The sequence below is a fragment of the Symphalangus syndactylus genome, chromosome 11 (assembly GCF_028878055.3).
Source record: "Symphalangus syndactylus isolate Jambi chromosome 11, NHGRI_mSymSyn1-v2.1_pri, whole genome shotgun sequence".
Taxonomy (NCBI): Eukaryota; Metazoa; Chordata; class Mammalia; order Primates; family Hylobatidae; genus Symphalangus; species Symphalangus syndactylus.
In genome coordinates this window covers 65146622-65166527 of record NC_072433.2, presented here as the reverse complement: position 1 = coordinate 65166527, position 19906 = coordinate 65146622, and the positions used below count along the sequence as shown (strand labels likewise).

The window sequence follows — 19906 nt, the reverse complement described above, 5'->3', positions numbered from 1 at the left end:
GCGGGTGGACTGGTTAAAGTTTGCAAACTCGAATGTGTGGGAAACTGTTTACTGCAGAAAAGAAAAAATGTATATGTCGAGCTTGTGTATTGCCAAAGGCTTCTGGGTAGGATAGGAAATGAGACTCTTTGGGGCAGGTTTCTGCCCCTCCGCAGCGCCTGGCACGCCCCCTCCGTGTGAGTGAACAGGCAATGAACACGCACTGCTCGCACAAGCACACACAAGTACACGTGTCATGCACACGCAGCCTGCTACCGGCGCTTAAAAAACAAAAAGCCCTGAGTGTGGATCCTGAACGCTGCTTGGCATTTGGCTCCGAGGCTGGGGATCCTGGGTCCTGTAGGCAGAGTTGTTGCGGCCACAAGGCCCCCTCAGCGACATCAATTGAACAACTGGCTGAGAGCCTCCCGGAGTCCCTGCGCTCCCAGCTCTTGGAGGCCGGGAAGATGCACATTTGGGCTGGGCCCCGGCCTGTTTGAGAGGAATTAAAAACGCTTCACTTTGCCCTCCAGAGCCCTCTCCCCAAGGCGAGCGGAGGACCCTTTCGCAGTGGCCGGGCAGGGACACTCAGAACAGAAGCCACTTTGGCTGTGGTCTCTATTGCTGGAAACCTCAAGAGAGTTATTTTATGCAGAGAAGCATGGAAATGCCTTTTACCCCTTTACAGAGACTTGGCCGCCCTCCCAGATCTCCTTCCTACTAGTCATCCTACCCTCAAAATGACTCCCCCAAAATAAGCCATACACCAAGCAGTCTCAAACTCCAGAGTGGCCAGATGCAGACCACCAACCCCAGTCTGGGACAGGGTCAGGTGGGGAGAGTGGAGGCTGGGGGGAGTGTAGGTTCTGGTACCCAGGGCAGGATGTGCGGGAAAAGTGGTCACCATTGTTCCGAGCACAGTGGAATTGAGAGCGTCCTTATTTTCCTCTAGTATGTGTCCCCACCCTTTATTCTTTTCCATTTCTTAGGTAGGCCTGAGGAACACGATCTGATTTGCCACTGCGTTTGGATTATTTCATATCTGGAAAAGTAAACAGGAGTGTGCAAGTCACTTGATTTGTTTTCTGTAAGCAAATAATACCCAAAAGCATGGCTGTAATTTACCACGAATTAAAATTGATTCTTTTCATCAGGCAAGAAAATAGGAAAATGTGAGATCGTTAATTATTGAGGGAGGAGCTCCTCATTAAAGGGAACAATGTTACAATTCAGCATTTAATAGCAGGAATGTGAATAATAACGCGCCATATTTCAGCCCACTGTCTGCAAAGAAAAGAGAGCCGTTTACAAACAACTCAAACAGCCGAAAGTTACATTTAATAAACCTCCGAGGTTTTTGTAAGTGGAAAAGCAATTAGGGCTCTGGGCATACCACCCAATTCTTCCCACAACACCCGGTATATATTTTTATTCTGTCTGTTTCTGTGTCTACAAAGGATTCGCAATGAACGCAGAAATACGATTAGAGAGAAAATCAGAATTACAAGTATAATCAGCACAAATTCCTCTGGAAGGCACTAGCTGCCCGGGGGCCCCATCCCACCCCCACCTCCCAGTCTAGACACACATTTCTAAGTCTTGATCTAGAACTGGACGGCAAAGCAGGAGTAAAGACACTGATTTGATAGTTGCTGTGCTTGTAATTTACATTATCAGTCATCAAGTTTTTGTTGTTGTTGTTGTTGTTGTTTTTACTCTCTCAGCAAGCCGACTTTCCTTGCAGCTACAGAGTTATCTGGCTCAGTCTGGGCGCGCAGGGTGGCTGGAGTCAGGAGCCGATTCCCTGGCCTGTGAACGCTCTTTGTGCTTCGTTAGAAAAGAGAAGGGGGGAAAAGGAGAAAGAAAAAAATGATTTCCCTGTCCATCGTCCCTTGGCAGGATCTTGTACAAAATTCAATCTCTATTTTTTATGAGAAGTAAACTGTCTAAATAAATTTTATTAGGGGCAACCAATATATTTTCTGGTAGTTCCCTTTGTTCCACTTCTACGTGTGTGTAACAATCTAAAACCTATTTATTGAGGAAAAATCACTGGATCCGTCATAGAAAATCCTTTTACTTTGCTTTGAAGTGATTTCTGAAGACATTCTTGTCATTCCGAAGATTTGGGGGCCATTGCGCTAAAGCCTCGCCTTGTTAGGGACTTCAGTTCCCATGATCATGTGGGAAATGCCTTAAATTATCAACAGCAATGGGCCTGACCAGCACTTTCCCGGCTGCCCCAGGAACGTGGGAAGATGACGGGAAATAAAACTCTGGTAAATACATACCAGGCGCTACCCAGGTGGATTCAGACATTGGCCAAAACGAGCTGCCGGGAGGGAACCGGGAGCAGGGGCGAGCTTTTTACATCCAGGCTATTGTCGTTTTTCTCGCCCTGCCTGCTGGCGGCGGGCACCCGGCTCCAACTCCAGCCTGAGCCCTCCCCGCCTCGACGCCCCACACACCGCCCCGCTCCCACTCTCAGATTTCCCTTTCTTTTTTTTTTTTCTTTCCTTTCTCCCTTTCCCCCCCCTCTCTGAGATGCTTATGCTCTGAAGTCTTGGAAGAAATGATTTAGTTTGTTTATACTGCTATAAAAATCAAGACCAATAGAAAAGTCATAAAATGAAGCGGGCTATCAATCACGCCGCAACATTGTTATTCAGCGGTTACTAACAGAGATGGATAATCCTTTGATTTCGTCCCATTGTTATTACTCTGATGTGTCTTCACATTAACTATTACACATTTATTTATCGACCTGAAAGATACAACAAAACAGAATATACGAGCAAGTGCGTGTGGGAGGACGCTGCACAGCCGGCGCCGTTCCGGGGGCGACTGTGGATTGGGGACACTAGTGCTTGTGTGCACGCACGTGGAGACGCGCGGCCCCGCGCCCTTATCCTTGTCTCCTCAAGTCGCGGCCCCTTCTCCCTCTCTCCAGACAGGCTGTGGAGCTAGGCTGTGCAGGCCTGGCGGACCTGCCTATTTCTGGGAGCAGGGTTCTGGGGCCAGGTCTCCCTGTCTCTTCCTTAGCCACTTTCCCCCCACTTCTCCCCTCTGCGTTCCGGTGTGGACACCCTGCAAGCCCCACCTAGGTGGGCAGAAACCTCCTGCGAGTCCCTGGACGTGCGCAGGCCGGTGCGTACTCCCGAGCCACCGTCCTGACCTCACGCCGCCCCGCCCAGGGCTGCCGTCTGGCCTGCTTTTGCTGTGCTCGCCCAGTGCTCTAGCTTCTAGATTTGAGGTTTTGTTTGGGGGCAAAGGAAGCTTTTATTGGGGAGACTTTGTTTGCTTGAGGTCTCCGAATTCTCCTCCCAGGCAAAGCGTTTCTCAAAAGGGCTGCGGCCGCTTGCCAAAAACCCTAGCGGCTCCCAGACACGCCGCGAGCCTGAGTCCACGACCCCGGCGCCCAGCCCCACATAGGCCGCGTTGGTAGCAGCTGCAGCTGCCGCTGAAGCCCAGTCGGGCCCGGAGCTTCCGGGGAAGCGGTCTCCGCAGCTCAGAAGAAACTGGTGTGGTCAATACCCTGCATTCACACGTGTGTGCATATGTGCGCGCGCGCACGTGTGTGTGCAGGAGAGGAGGCGAACGGGCTGCAGGAGGGAAGGAGGAAACAAAACTGCCCCAGAGTTCGCTTTGCTGCCTCCTTTGTCTCCTTGCTCGGTCCCTGTCACACATACAGCTGAGGACACACACACACGCACACACACAATTCCTCTCGCATCTGCTCTCGGCCAGCATTTTCGATGTTTTGTCTAAGTCAATTGGACGGCGAACAAAAAAAGCCATTTGCTCAGTATTATTTAAAACAGACTTCATAGGGCCACCCTTTTGTGGAAGGTTTATTTGCACTAAATGAATAATCTTAATTGCATCACTCTCGAATTAAAAATCAATGTTAATCAAGTTGGGAGTAGTAAATATCAGTTTTCATTGTGACTGGGTAGAGGGCATTTTTCTTGTGTTGCAAATAAAAATACAAGTCAAATAACTTTAAAAGGGCATTATGTTCTGCTACAAATAAAATTGAAACGGATTGTTTAGGAGCAGATCAGAAACGGTACAGAATTTTGCACTTAATTTCCTCAGTTATCATTTACAATAAGAACCTCTAGGCTTGACAGCCAAGTCTAAACAGTAGTAAATTAGTACAAATTTATACTGATTTTACTCTAATAATCGTAATAAAAGCTTATAGATTTGGCACTAATTACATAAATGCCTAATGATCTTGAAAATTACTCTGGTTAGAAATATATTACTAATCTAAACTTTGTTGTTGGCTGGCTCTGAAAAATCAGAACATTAGAAATGGTTCGCTTCACTTGTGCAAAGCACTTTAAATTGTTCAAGTAGTTTAACATATTCAAGAGGAAAATAAAGAGCATTTAACTTTATTTACAGCCTTAAGTGGAGTTGGGAGCCGAGCTGAACTTAGAAACTTTGACCAAAAGAGCGAGTTAGGGGCGAGGATGCGGGCGTGGGCCAAGCGGAAGAGCAGGAGCCGGGAAGAAGCCAGGTGAGAAGGGTGCAGGGCGCTCAAACCCACACTCCGCGAGGGTCCCCGAAGCAGACAGCGGGCGCTGGCGGTGCCAGGGAAGCCGACTGCTCTTTGCGCTCTAGGCCCACTGTGGGGTTGGGGCTCGTGTAGGCCCCGGGGCACAGCCAGGGCGCCTGGACCCTAGGCGCAGGCCTGCTGAGCCGCGGCGAAGTCTAGGCGCTGTCTGAAGGCCGCGGTGTGCCCTCGTCGCGCCCTGGGCTGGCGGGCCAGTATGAGCGGCAGGCCCAGAGCGCGCAGGTGGGGGCGACCCTCAGGTCACGCCAGGGTCATGGCCCGCTCTGACCCCTGCTCTGCCCCTGCTCTAGGAAGATGTTAGCTCAGAGGCACAGAGCTACGCCTATGAAGCGCGCAGGGCCGGCCAAGGAGAAGGAAAGGGGAGCCCGGAGAAAAATCGCAGGGAAGAACTAGAGGGAGCCGGGCCCAGAAGCTCAGGGCGAGGCCGAGGCAGCTGACGCTGCTTTAGCTCCTGCTCCGGGCTGGAGCTGCCAGGGCTGCCGCCGCCGCCTCCTTCAGGCGGGCGCAGGCGAGCGGGCGGGCGGAGTGGGGGACTCTCCGGGCGCTGACATTTGCAGGCTGCCCTCCTGATTGGTCCCCTCGCCGAGCTGCTCACGGGTTCATTCAACTGTTAAGCACCTCCCCGTCTCTCTAAAGGACATTATAATGCAAGAAGCCCCCTTTTTACCCACAAACCGAATTTTCTTTCATTTAGGTGATCTATATATATATATCTATATCGTATAGCTTATATCTATTTTAAATAACTTAAAGCCGCTAAAATTTGGGGGGGAACAGCTTTCACCCTGGAGCGGTGCGCGATGCTGTCTCACGCCGACCTCCTGGACGCCAGGCTAGGTGAGTGCGCGCCTCTCGCCCGGGCAGCCAGGAGAAGCCGGGGCAGGAAATTGTCAATTTGTTCCTTATTTTACCTTAATGCGACTTAAATGGACTAATTTCTTTAAAAGTAATTGTGCTGCATTAAAGTTTAATTTGATTTAACATCGCCTTTTAAAAAAATCTATGGAATATGTAGATCCAAGAAAGGAGTTGGGAAATGTTGTTACTTTTTGTTTTTCTTATTTTTCTCTTCCCCCCTCCCCCGCCTTTTTTTTTTTTTTTTTTTTGAAAGGCGATATACCCTGTGATAATTTGTTAGGAGGTGTTTCTCTTTTTTTCCTCTCCTGTTTGTTTTGATTTGGGATTTCTTTCTCCTTCCCTCCCCCCGTTTCTCTCTCCCCACCACCTTCTTCTCTCCTCCTTTTCTAAGTGTGGTGTAATTTGTAAAAAATCTGGCATAAAGGAGAAGCTGCTGCTATCAAGGCGGGTTTGCTAAGTGTGCTGGTTGAGAAGGAGAGAAGCCAAATTCAACCTCACAGTCATCCCCCCCCTTCTGCAAGGGACTCGGCGTTGCCAATGGCTGTGAGGAATGCGCCTTTTATTTCTCTGGAAAGAAAAGTTGAAATCTCTAAAGTTTGATTCCCGGTTGTCCATAGAGTTCACTCGAGTTTCCTTAATGCTATCTGGGTTGCTGGGCTCTGGGTTTCCGGATTGGGAATCTTTGGTGATGGATGTGACTCCATTTTCCAAACACTTTCTCTGATTTGAGGGGGGAGGCGGAGCTGATTTGGGTTGATTTCGGGGGGTGGAAAGCTTGGAGGCTTATTCATCTTCCGAAAGTAAGAGGGACTCGGCTGAGGGCCGGAGGTAGAGTTCGTCAGGCTGCCGAAGCGCAGGTGCCGCAGCAACCGAGGAATTGTTTAATTTTCTTTCTGCCCCCCGCACCCCTGTGTCCAAAGATTTGCTCTCGATTTCCTGGGGCGCCTGGGGTACGGTTTATGGAAGGGATTCAGAGGCATGTTTTATTGCCGGGACTGGGAGTGTTTTATTGCGGGAGAGACGAAAGCTTGTGCTGTTTACTACGGGAGCCGGCTGCGGAGAGGGCAAGGGGCCGGGAGATGTTATTCCAACCCGGCTGTCCAAATTCTGGGGAACCCAGCTGAATACCCTGGGAGTTTCTTCCTTAGGACAAGCGTGGGTGCGGAGGGGGCTGAGGACGGGTTGAAGGAAGGCTGCGCGGGGAAGACAGCCCCTCCTGGCATCGCCAAGTAAGTAGTGACCGCGATCCCCTTGCCTCCTCAGGTATGAAAGATGCCGCCGAGCTTCTGGGCCACCGGGAGGCGGTGAAGTGTAGGCTGGGCGTGGGGGGCTCCGACCCCGGGGGCCATCCGGGGGACCTGGCGCCCAACTCTGACCCAGTGGAGGGAGCCACTCTGCTGCCCGGGGAGGACATCACCACAGTGGGCTCTACTCCGGCCTCGCTGGCGGTGAGCGCCAAAGACCCGGACAAGCAGCCCGGGCCCCAGGGCGGCCCGAACCCCAGCCAAGCCGGCCAGCAGCAGGGCCAACAGAAGCAGAAGCGCCACCGGACGCGCTTCACCCCCGCACAGCTCAACGAGTTGGAGAGGAGCTTCGCCAAGACTCACTACCCCGACATCTTTATGCGTGAGGAGCTGGCACTGCGTATCGGGCTGACCGAGTCCCGAGTGCAGGTACGAGGGGCTTGGGCTCTGGGACGGAAGGCAAGTACCGGGCGGGAGGATTTGGGCAAAGGGAGCAGGGTCTTCCCTTCCCCTGTCGAGATCCTGGGCTGCGTTCACGCTGCCTGTGCGTTCCTGTGTCGAGTTATCTCCTTCTCTACCCGGAAACTGGTCCCCATCGCCATCCCCCCAATGGACACTCAAGGCCCGTCTCCTGCCAGTATAGCGACATCCTGGAAGAAGGTCCTCAAAATCGAAGCCCGGCGTTGTCGGGCTACAGGGTTCGCCTCCTCCGCCCGAGAAGGCAACCTCAGCGCCCCCCGGGCGGCCCAGCCGAGTTCGCACCTCAACTCCTGCTCGCATTATTAACAAGTATTATCCCCTAATGAGTTTGTGTTAAGCGTTTGGATAAAAGGAGGAATGCAACAATTACACAGAAAACAAGAGAAAAGAGCAAATAAGGCGAATGGGCGCCTTTTAAAAAAGTGCTACACCCAGGTTTCACGGCGTGGCTTTATTATCTTAAGTATCACCCTCTCTCTTGCACTCAGGCGAAATATTCCTAGCTTTGATGTTTGCAAGGGGTTTGAACTTTCGTAGTCTACCAGTGCGCTGGGGGGCAGCTGACGAGATTCCCACAGCCGGTGAGCCCCGTTTTGTTTTGGAGTCCTCTAAGGGAGCTGGGGTGGGGGAGGGAGAATTAAGGCTTTCTGTTGTGGATATCCTGTTTGAAGGAGGGGCATTCAGAACGGGAAAGGTTGGACAGGTAGTAGAGGAAATAATTGCTGACCCCTTATTCTCCTCCAACCACTCTCCAAGCTGTAAATTATATATAACCTAGAAAATCACACCTATAGCTTTTCCGAAAATTGGTGAATAAAAGCATAAGGCTAGTGAATCCCAGTTTTTTTTTTTTTTTTTTTTGCTTTTTAAAAGAATGAAGACATATCAAATATTTTATGTACAGGTGCCTGGAGGTGAAATTCCAAGCGCCGGTACTTACTCTTGAGCTATCCAGGGTGCTGAAAAAATCTTCCTTTGCCGTCTTGGACGGTGGTATCTTCTGTACGATATCCTGGGTGCCATCAACCTGGTCAATTTGTTAAACCAGTGCTACCTACTTTTATAAAATTAACTTTGAGATCTTAGTTACTTTACATTTGATCTAAGAAGTAAGCAATGAGAACTTCCGTAATCACAGAGTTGAATATTTCTGTCTCCTTTCGGCATTTTAAAGATAGTCTAAACTGAAAAAATAGCTCATGCTTCTAGTCTAATAGCAAATGAATATCATTGGGGATTTAAAATGGTCAAATTAATAAAGTAATACTGATTAACATAATGATTAGCATTTTTATTCAATATACGTCTGGGTGGTTTTGCTAGTGAAAGGCCTAGACCACAGTCTTTTAAAACTACACACCGAAAGAGTACTAATTGCATAACTGTAAACATGTATTAGTAATGCTCTTCAAAATTTTTATTTTTCACCTTTTAAAAAATATCTGAAGTTGAGTTTGAACCTTTACATAAATACACAATTTCAATACTTCCATCAACACTGATGACAGTGCTTGCTTGTAGATTCAATCTTGCAGGTTAGAAATTCATAAATTTGGGGGTTTTGTCCCTTAAGAGAAAGATTATCTATTAATTCTTTATTTAAAGGGTAAAATGCTGTGTCTAAACCTAGATATACTGGCAATTAGTTTAAATTAAAATAGAACTTAGAATCACAAATAAAATATAATTGAACAACTGATTTTATGAAAAAAGAAAACGAGGTCTATTAAACTTTATTAGGTCTTCCAAAGGTTAATGACAGTTATTCTTTTAACAGAAAAAGTTGTAAATGAAATAAAATATAAGCTATGTGACAGAAATAGTTATTTTCAAAAAGTACACAAAAGAACGCGTGAGAAGAAAGAGACAAAGTACTCTAATTGTTCCAGCATAATGTTCAAGCAAAGATAATAGCTTGAGCCTGCTGATAGACACAATTTAATAGAATGGCAATTTCAATATTTTTTAAAATAATGTTCCATAGTTTAAAAAGTAATCAGATCAACATAACCTTCTTAATTAACTTTTCAAAATGATTAACATTATGTAATGTAATGCAAAAATAATTTATGGAAAATGTATTTACTTCACAATTCACTGTACCATTGCTCCTTGACCAAATTCAAATTAAATAGTAATTGGCTTATGTTCTTATATGATCAGTACTTCATAGTTTTCTTTATAGTTAACAGATTGCCACACATTCTTTTCAGTACGTGGGCCACTGCGCTGATTAAAAATTATCTAAACATTTAATTCATTGTAATTGTATATTTTTAAAGGTGCTTTTTGATTCTAGACTAAATTATCCAATATACTTATTTTTATCTTTATTTGGTATATATCACACTTTTAAGTATTTATTAAAGCATCTCTACTCACATGGAGGCCAATTCCATGTCTGATATCGCTCCTCTTTTCTGGCCAGTGTAATAAAACCATTCCTTTTATAGCATGCCATTATTAGAAACCAATTTCAGAATTATTTATAACCTGGAATGGCTTATTAAGCAGCAATGTGAGAATCATGCAAATTATGTGATCAAATGCAATATAATAAGCATAATCATTAGTCTCTAGCATGGATTAATTAACTTTCAATATTTTATTTACATAAAAACCAAATCAGTGAAATAACTTCTGCACAGTCAGGCTTGCCTTTCAATATTTTATATGAACAAAAATAATGTGCTGTAATTCCATTGACCGTATCCCCCAGAATGGCCCTGTCACCTGCCACATCTTAATAGGGGAACAAGCTGAGAGTATTTTCTAGTTTTCTAATGGAATGAGAAATTGCATTTTCTTCCTCTCCCAGCACTATTAAAGTGTAATGAATTCGGCCCAGAGTTCACGGCTGGCTGATCGAAATGAACCTGAGATCTAGGCTTTAATACAGGTCCCCAGATTTCCTCCAAAATCTTCACATTAATCATTTGCTGGATTCCAATGAGATCTTCATAAAGCATTTGCTTCAAGGGGGAAAAAGTAATAGTCTCTCTTCTCTCCCTCTTTTTTGCCATTTCTCAGTCATTTATAGCTGGGGAATTAAACGGGCTATATATTTTAAAGTACATTTACAGTATGTCTATATTACTGTAACAGCAGATATCATGAAAGTGGATTTTTAGATTCCAACCTCCATTAGATTCTCTCTGTTGTATTAAGCATTTTCCAAGAAGAGCTGCATTTCAAACTGAGTACAAAGTTGGCCCGTGGCTGTGGTTAATATATTTCCTGGAGTTGTCATCCGTGCATTCTAAAAATCTCCCTTAGGTTTTGCCTGCATTTTAATCCGTCATGCTCTAGTTTTCAAGTGGAAACATTCACATTTAAAAAACATATGCATCGTAGCTTGGAACGGAGGTGCTCAGACCCCACGCAGGTTTTTTTTTCCCAATCCCAGTAAGCAATGAAACATAAAAAAAAATTGTAGCCATCATTTGACTACTAACCCTCAAACATAATTGAGCACGATTTTTCGATTATTTCTATAATATGTAGTTCTTTAACAGCTGTTCTTTTCCGCCTGTGCCTGAGCAGATCCTAGATTCAGAAACCATTCTGGTAGTAGCATTTTCTATTGAAATTCTACTGGGCAATCCTCCCCCTCTTTCTTTTTTCTGCTCCTTCCCTCACACTCCCTCCCCTCAAACAAACATTTCGGGATTCATTGGCACTTGCAGGTTGTTAGGAACCGGTCTTGATTTTATAAGACACCTTTCAAAACATAATCCCGGTGCGGCGTGTAAGGTGTGAGAACCGTTTAGTCACAGACACCGTCCCGTCTACCTCCCCCGAGTCCAGCCTTGGGTGGGTGCTGCACAGCGACTTGCGGCCTTAGGTCTTCTCGCTGTGCCTTCCTTTCCTCCTGAGAGATGCTCTCCGCCTAAGACCGCTAACAGCTCAATTGGGTCTCATTGATCCCACTCACCATCTAGAGCCCTGCTGCCTCATTAATCCGTTGTGCCACCAGCTCACGGGCTGCAACTGGGAAGAGAGGAGACCTGTTTACCCATCGCCGACCCTGGGATGCGCAGCAATCTGCAAAATGGGGTAGAAACCACAGGAAGAAAGTGGTAGGCCACGGCGCAGGCACGGTAGAAAGGCGAGGGCTGGCCCCAAGCTGGGGGAGTATTCTAGACTGCAACACCCTTCACACTGCTAAGCGTAGAGTGCGTCTACGCTTGCCTGGGCATGGACACACCGCTGAACATTGCTGGCTCAGCGAGACCCAGGGCAGGTGTGTCCATACCCCTGATACTTTAGCTTGCAGAGTAAATACTAAATAGGTTAGATTAACGGACGCACAACTTTTTTTTTGCCACGGATATGGTGGTCAAATCGCGTTGGCCAAATTCTAAGAGGAAGCTCAGTACCCGGGCTGTGTCCCACATCATTTATATTTAGGCACAGTAAACTCCAGATGACTAGATTTTAAACTGCACGTCTTCCAGGCAGGCTTGCTGGCAAATTATTATTATTATTATTGTCATTTAAAAAGATCACATTCAAATAGGGGGAGATGGGAGTTATCTTGGATTGGCAGCTTATGTGATATCTTTCAGGCAGAACTCTTCTTCTGTGACAGAGGGTTTGACATGCCTAGGCAAATTTGCCTGACAGGGTCTGTAACTCCTGGGCTACTGTCAAAAAGAAAAAAAAGAATAGGAAGGCTATTTTCATTTGGAGTGTATTTTATCAAACTCATTTCCCTGAAAAAGGACGTTTGGGTTTGTCTGAGCAAAATTAAATTTGATTCATATATCTCGTGGAGAAATATGACCTCCTTTAATTCGTATTGGTCCGAAAATTTGCTTTTAGTTTATAGATGAAATGGGGGCGACTTGAGGGAATTAGAGGCCATGTTAGTTGGGACCCTTAGTAAGTTTCTGAAAGGAATAGACTTTGGCTTGGCGCAGTGGCTCACGCCTGTAATCCTAGCACTTTGGAAGGCCGAGGCGGGTGGATCACGAGGTCAGGAGTTCAAGACCAGCCTGGCCAACATGGTGAAACTCCGTCTCCACTAAAAGTACAAAAATTATCTGGGCATGGTGGCGCGTTTCTGTAATCCTAGCTACTCGGGAGGCTGAGGCAGGAGAATTGCTTCAGCCGGGACCCGGGAAGCGGAGGTTGCAGTGAGCTGAGATCGTGCCACTGCACTCCAGCCTGGGCTACAGAGCGAGACTCCGTCTCAAAAAAAAAATAAATAAAATAAATAAATAAAATAAAAAGAATAGGCTTGAAGGCTCTTGGCGCAGCAGGTTCCAGCCACTCGTACAGCCCAGACAAAGGAGTCCGTAGAGTGGTTTGGGAATGAGGCACGGAGAGCTGTGGCAGTAGCACCAAGCAATATGGGAGGAATCGGAAGTCATGGTGGTGACCCAAACAACACTGTAGCTCAGTGGCCTTCACTTTCCCACGCAGATCACTGTATTAACCTCTCCGCTCTCCCAACCGTGGCGTTAGGGGTTTTCCTTTGTCTTTCGATTTTGAAACTATGTCATCCACAGCCCGTCATCAATTTCCAAATTTCCAGCGTTTCTGAAAATTCTATAGCCCATCAGTGTTATAAGGCATGCTATTAAGCCACATGGGTACACATGTTTATCTTCATTTGTACACCTGTGGGTCGAGCTTTGACACATGCCTGACTGCAGACCTGTGAATCTGTGCAGTGCACAGAATGTGCAGGGGCGTGGTGAAGACTGCACACGTTTGGTGTGTGTGCACAGTGCGTAAACGCTCCGGGGCACGAGCTCTTAGGAGCGCAGGACTCCGCGCTTGGTGGGTGCAGGGGGCGCCAGTTGCCAGGAGTTGGTGGGGAGCCACAGTCTCCGGCTGGGTACGGGGGCTTGTCGGGCCGATGGCACTTGTTCCTCCTGGGGCAGAGCGGCTGTATCCGAGGCGGGTTTCTGGGGCTCAAGCCCCAACTCCCCAGCCGCCGGGCCGGCTAATAGCGCCCTGTCTGTCTCCCGCCCCGCCCGCTCCAGGTCTGGTTCCAGAATCGACGCGCCAAGTGGAAGAAGCGCAAGAAGACGACCAACGTGTTCCGCGCGCCCGGCACACTGCTGCCCACGCCAGGCCTGCCTCAGTTCCCGTCGGCTGCCGCCGCCGCTGCCGCGGCCATGGGCGACAGCCTGTGCTCTTTCCACGCCAACGACACCCGCTGGGCGGCGGCCGCCATGCCGGGCGTGTCACAGCTGCCTCTGCCGCCGGCGCTGGGCAGGCAGCAGGCCATGGCGCAGTCGCTGTCCCAGTGCAGCCTGGCGGCCGGGCCGCCGCCCAACTCCATGGGCCTGTCCAACAGCCTGGCGGGTTCCAACGGCGCAGGGCTGCAGTCGCACCTCTACCAGCCCGCCTTCCCCGGCATGGTGCCCGCCTCCCTCCCCGGCCCCAGCAACGTCTCCGGTTCGCCCCAGCTCTGCAGCTCCCCGGACAGCAGCGACGTGTGGCGGGGCACCAGCATCGCCTCCCTCCGCCGCAAGGCGCTAGAGCACACAGTCTCTATGAGCTTCACTTAATGCAGCCGCGCCCCGGCCCTCTCCGCCCCCAGCACCGCCCCCAGCACCGCCCCCGGGGCCGCCCCGAGGCCCTTCCGGCGCGCACCCGAACCCCGGCGCCCTGCCCCGTCCCGCCCCGGCCTTCGCCCGGTCTCGTTTCGTCCTCGCCTCTCTCCTCCACTCGCTCGGGCTCACCCCAAGCCCCAGCCCGCGAGGCCTCCCCTCCGCCTGATTTCGATTGCCCGCGGTCCCCCGTCTCCCGGCCGCCCCTCTTCCCTTCCCACCCAGCTGTGCCCCCGGCCGGGTCTCCAGCGCCTCAGCCCACCCTTCCCGCCACCCCGGCCTCCCTGCTCGCGCTGGCCGTGCTCGCGCCCTCCTCCCCGCCTTCTGACTGGCGGCGTTCCCACCCACACCTTCGACGCGACGCCTACGACCCCCCTCGCCCGCCGCCTCCCCTCCGCTCCCCTCTTTCCCGACACTTCGCGCCCCTCCTCCCGCGCCCGGCAAAAAGCATCCTTCCCGCCATTTTACGTACCAGGGAGTCGACTCAGGATCTGAAATCAGACACCAATGGACTGGTTTGTGGGCAGAAACACACACACTCGCACTCTCGCTCACGCTCAGACGCTACACACGCGCGCGCACAGACACGGTGCACCTAGGTCACACACGGACGTGTTCAAGGGACAGCACAATGTTAGGGATTTTTGTCTTAAAGGAGGACAAGCATCTGCTACCAACCGCCTCATCTGAGGGCCCAACTGATATAATTTGATTTATCCTTGCACTCTCCGAGCTCCTGTCTTTCTTTCCTCTCCCAGCACGCTACCCTTGCCCAGTCCACCCAGTCACATCCGTGCAGCCCTCTCTTGGCTTGCAAGATAACGCTTTTATTTTTATTTTATCTTATTTTCATTTTCTTAAGCACAACTGTGTAAGGGTGTAGAAGAGAAGGCTTCTCAGGAGGAACGTGACAGTGGATTGGGTGGCTGGAGTAGACTAAAGCAGTCATGTGACGAGGAAGAGGTGATCTGACCCATTTTGATAAGTCTTTATAAGAAAGAAAATAAACGTGCAAGCAAAATTTTCTTTTGTAAAAGCAAAAGCCACATCTCTTTTCTGGATCCTTCAGGACTGGGGTTTGTTTGCTTCCTTTTCCGTTTCTCTCTTCTCGCTGCTCTGTGCCCTTGGTTGTTTTGTGGTGGTCCTGTCGTCCCTCGTGCCCCTCGGCCACCTGCTGGCAGCCGATGGGGCACTCGGACATCTACAACCCTGCAACTTTGTACAGAGAAACACAATCAGCTCTTTCTGCATGTGCTGGTCAAATCCAAACCCAGAGAACAGAAGCGCTTTCTAAGAATGAACAAACATGTGAAATAGGATGTTTTGTGTAGATAAAGCATTATTGTTACATACTGGTCAATTTGTGATATGTTTTAACTTAATGTCTGTGCTTATTTATGGAATTCGGTTTTCTTAATAAATGTTTGAGCGAATATAAAGCATATTATTTGACTTTTCCGGACAAGTTTATATCAAGTTAAATGTAAATGGATAAAATAAAATCATTTTCAGTATGTGATATAGAAAATGATGGGTTTTGGTGTGACCTTGAACGGCCGGAGGGGTCTCGTGGGAGGAGGGGAGGGGCCAGTCTTGGGAATGGTTATATTCGCGGCAGTTGGGATGCGTGGGCCCTTCGCCCTGCAGTGGGCTTGGGTTCGGTTTCTAGGCTGCACGGTGAGGTCTCCGCGACGGGGCGGCGTGCTGGGGCGCCGCGAACGCCCCACGCAAGCTCTGAGCCTCCCGAGGTTTCCCGGCCAACCCAGGTTTCCGAGGCCCAGGTGGGACTCCGAGCGTCGCTGTCGGCGCGAATCGCAGGGCGCGAGAGTTCCTCAGATGAACGGTGTCCCTGGGGCAGTGGCGCGGAGGGCGCCCCTCGCGGGCTGCGTGCGCGTGATGGGGAGGCCGTGGGTGGGAGGGGACCACAATTCGCACCCTCGGCCTTCGGAGCCTGGAGTTCTCGCTCTCCGGCGCCGCCCCAGCCGTGTCTGGCCCCAGGAACGCGGTGGAAGCGAGGCCGCGGCTCTTGCTTCCTCCGGGGCCTAGGGCTCTTTGGGGCCTTCCCTAAGGCCACGGCGCCCCTTCATGTCCCCAGACCCGGGATCCGCTTCAGCTACCCGGGGCCTCCCAAGTAAGGGGCAAACGCGCTTCTCCAGAAGAGGCGTGTCCGGGACTACTAGCGCCTACCAGGGCTCCCCCAAACCCGGGGCTGCTCTGCTTTCCTCTCAGGGTCCCTGCTGGCTGCGTACTAACCTCGACTTCAGCCACGTGCCCAGGGGACTGCCCCAAAGGAGTAGGAAAAAAATGCCGTTTCTTCGGTCGGCCGAGGGGAAGGTTGCGGCGTGTTTTAAACTTGGAGGCAAATCGATATCACAGGCTTCCTTGGGAAGGCTAACCGAAATCAATCTTGTGGTTTGAAATGTAATGGTCATTATAGGCATTGAGAGGGCACCCCTTTTCCCACGGGAAGACTTCTCATTTGGTTGCCTCAGAGTGTAAACCCTAAAAAACACCCTCCTGCTAAAATACAATACAGCTGGGCTACATGTGAATGTGAGGAGCTGTTGTAATCGTTACTCAACTAAGAGAACACAATGGAATCTCCTCAGAGAGGAGAACAAAAAGCTATGATTTTTAATGATAAAGTAAATCTGTTCATGTTACCTTAGGAATTTTAATTAGAGGTAAACTGGTGGGTGGGTTCACAGCATATTTCAGTTATACACTTTCCTAAAGACTGTTTTTAGTACATTAAAATATTAAAGAAGAGAAAACATGCTCATTTTGAATTTCATACAATAATGGAACATTTCTGTATTTGAGAAGTCATCCAAGAATTTAGCAGCACACAACCACCAAATTTCTAAAATAGGAGTTAATGAAAAATACTTTTCCTTGTTTTTACATTTCATCATATTCTCGCTTGTTTTATGTTGGTGCTCTTTTTTAAAAAAAATTGAAATCGTGGATACTGTAATCTCAAGTCACATTTAAGAGATCAGTACAAATTATGGATTGCTTCACCAGTGCTCATGGAATGTTGTTTACAAGGATGCTAATTTTACAGCTTTTTATGCTGCTATAAAGCATAACTTTATGATGTAGGAATGCAATAAAGGATGCTAAATGGAATCTTTAAAAATTGTATTTCTCAAAGGCAAGGGAAATGGGATCTTTCATTGGAAAAAGATGGGCCAACTCAGAACACTGATGAGAAGTTGCAAATCAACTCAAGTGATAGATGCTTTCAAAGATACTTATATTTCATAATGTAGTGGTTATTTATCAATATTATAATAAAGTGTACAGAGTTTTTCACTTGACCTGACTCTGGGCTAATATTTGTTTCTATAGCAATAGATTTTTGTATTAAGAATCCTGAACATTTTAAAGTCATATATGCCATTAGGTTAAGGGAAGGCAAGCAGGCCTGAATTGTTAAGGTTGACGGTTTAGCAAAGATAAAAAGAGGAGAATAAGAACCTCAATCACAAGCCTGAAAGATTTCTGCTTTTTGAAGGAGAAAAATCTAACAACAGAATAATGCTTCATATAATTTTTTTACTCATCATTAACAGCAATTCTGACTCAAAATTGTTAAAGATCTAATAATAATTAAGTAAATTTAATAAGGGAATAAAGACAATAATGTTGAATAGTATCAGAACACAAAGTAGATAAGTACAACATGCTAGATATCCTGCCTCTAATAATTGTACTTTTTGCTGAGTAGCCTGTTTGGTATTGAATACTGTCACCACATGCTAGCTGGAAACAATCCATTATGATGTAACCATATGATTGATTTATTTTAATATACAAGTTCATCCTTGTATCTTTATTTTTTCCTCAGTATTGGTACTAAATATCATACATGCCATACAAGTGATGGTATAGTAATGATGTTGCACTCAGATTACCTTTTGTTGATGGTGGAGGAAATATGATATGGGAATGCAACCTGCTGAAGATGATGTTAGATACTGAATACAAAACAGCATGCAGAGCAGTTTGGGTAAATCAAGGTAGATGTGCATATAGACATGCAGAGGAAATAAAGAGGAAATTCTAACTTTAGGACAATTTATGTTTGGTGCCCCCAATGACAGCTTTTCCCAAAAATGAAAATGTGTTTTTAATTTATATTGTGGACCTTACATCTAAATTTTTAGGATAAAGAAAAAACTTAGCCCACAAATATGTGTATTCTAGTAATGGCAGTAGTTAACCTGTCAGTTGAAATAATGTAACCTTCCTTTTCTCCTTTTCATGACATAAAGATAATCTCATCTGAGGGCATTTATGTGAAGAAATAACAGCATGGCATGGTGAAACCACTGGCTCATTAATCCTGGCATCTACTTCCTACAGGGTTCCTTGATTAGTTAGATTCATTCACTGGGCATTTCAGACTTTTTGATTTGTCACCATTGGCTAGGTTCACTGAGTTCAGGCTAAATTGAGCCAGAAGCAATGTTTATTAGTAATTTTGTAGTACAGGCTACCCTAATAATTCAGCCCAAATATCTCATCTGAAAAATATCCATTCACCCTCACTTCTAATGTGGGTTGCAGCTGTGTTCACAGGGAATTGAAAGAACATAAGTGATTGGGCATGTATTTTCTAAATTATTAATATGATGGCTAATAGCTGTAAACCCATCTTCGTATCCAATGCAGAAATTATGACTTATTTTAAAAATGAAAGTGGCAACAAAGAGGGGCACCCCCTGCCCGGCTTTCTGCTAAGTCTCCTGAGTGCAGAGCTTTTGGTATAGGAACCATGGCCGATTTAGCATGTGGCCATTACAGAGAGACACAGAACAATGCCTTTGGCTTTTTCTAACGTGTACACTATCAAAATAAGGCTTGGATTTAGAAGACTTACTAAAACGTGCCATTAAGGAGTTTTGGGTATGAGCTGTGTACAGTTTTTCACTTGACCTGACAAAAGAGAGCCATCTTTTGATTTTGGTGATGGCATACATGCCATACAAATGATGGCATGGGGACCACAGTTCACACCCTCGGCCTTCCGAGCCCTGCACTCATAAGTTGTTTGTCTTTAAGCAGGCATAATTAGTTGTTATTACCGTTAAGCTGCATCTTCAATCCACATGATCAAATATCCCATATATCTCAGTTCCCATCTTCGGACCCATTTTATTTGAGTTACACTTGTTGCAGTTGCTCACACTGCCACAATCCCTCTCAGTTCTGTGTTGAAGTAATTCACAAGTACCAGGAAATATATAATTAACCCACATGACATATATAGTATATGTTCTTTGCATCTTTCACTGAACTGTCGTAAGGCTTTATATACTTTTGTTCCTAGTCTTTATTGAATCTATTAAAGATAAACTCAAGGTCAGATTAAGAACTGTAGATGCTTTTTAACACGGAAAAGATTATAGGTGATTTTTATGAAATTAAAAATAAAAATATTAAATTATAAAACAAAACATAAATATACTGAAATTAAAATAAGTTCTTTTTAGATTTGCTAATTGCACAATTCTGAATGAGTTAAGTGAAGCTGAACTGGTCTCTCTTTTTGCTACCCTTGCTTTATTAATTATCTTAGTCTATTATCTTAATGCTTAGGTACTCCAACATTGATTTCAAAAATAACATTTTTAGAGAGTGTTATTTCATTACTTTCCCTCCAATACCTTACATTTGAACTCCATTTTTTAGTTGACACAGCTCATTATCTCATTTAAATCATGGCACCATTATGAAGTAGATATTTTAACCCTTGTTGTATAGAGGAAGAAATTGAGAGTCATGAAGGCTAAGTAACTTGCCAAAGGTCACATCCCTAGTAAGTGGCAGAGATCATTCTTTAAGTTACATTTTCAGGTTATTAAGCATTACCATTGTGTTTGTAACATATAGACATTTCCCCTACTGTTAAAATATTTTCAGGGAATAAAACTAAATATCTTTACTTAGAAATTTAACAGTCCACCCTTGTAATTTAAACAAGAGATACTTTGATAGGACATGATAACTGCATCAAAATAACACATGGTTACAAGAGTCTAGAAACACTCCTGTCCTACGGAACCTCACCCTCTTTCCAGAGGTTAATTCAAGATATTTCAGCCACCGAGAAGGCTCTTAATCCTGTGAGAAATCTTTATCAATGAAGTCATCTCCTTGTGACACAAGCTCTGAGCTGAGGTGGC

At 46.7% G+C, this 19906-nt stretch overlaps 1 protein-coding gene across 1 annotated transcript; it reads left to right on the top strand.

Annotated features, from left to right (window-relative positions):
- The first annotated feature begins 5203 nt into the window (after positions 1–5203).
- OTP (orthopedia homeobox) lies at positions 5204–15231 on the top strand. Its single transcript, XM_055232613.1, has 3 exons — positions 5204–5401; positions 6686–7095; positions 13140–15231. Exons 1-3 carry the CDS (start codon positions 5365–5367, stop codon positions 13668–13670), a joined length of 978 nt encoding a protein of 325 aa, XP_055088588.1. The 5' UTR covers positions 5204–5364; the 3' UTR covers positions 13671–15231.
- The last annotated feature ends 4675 nt before the right edge of the window (positions 15232–19906 follow it).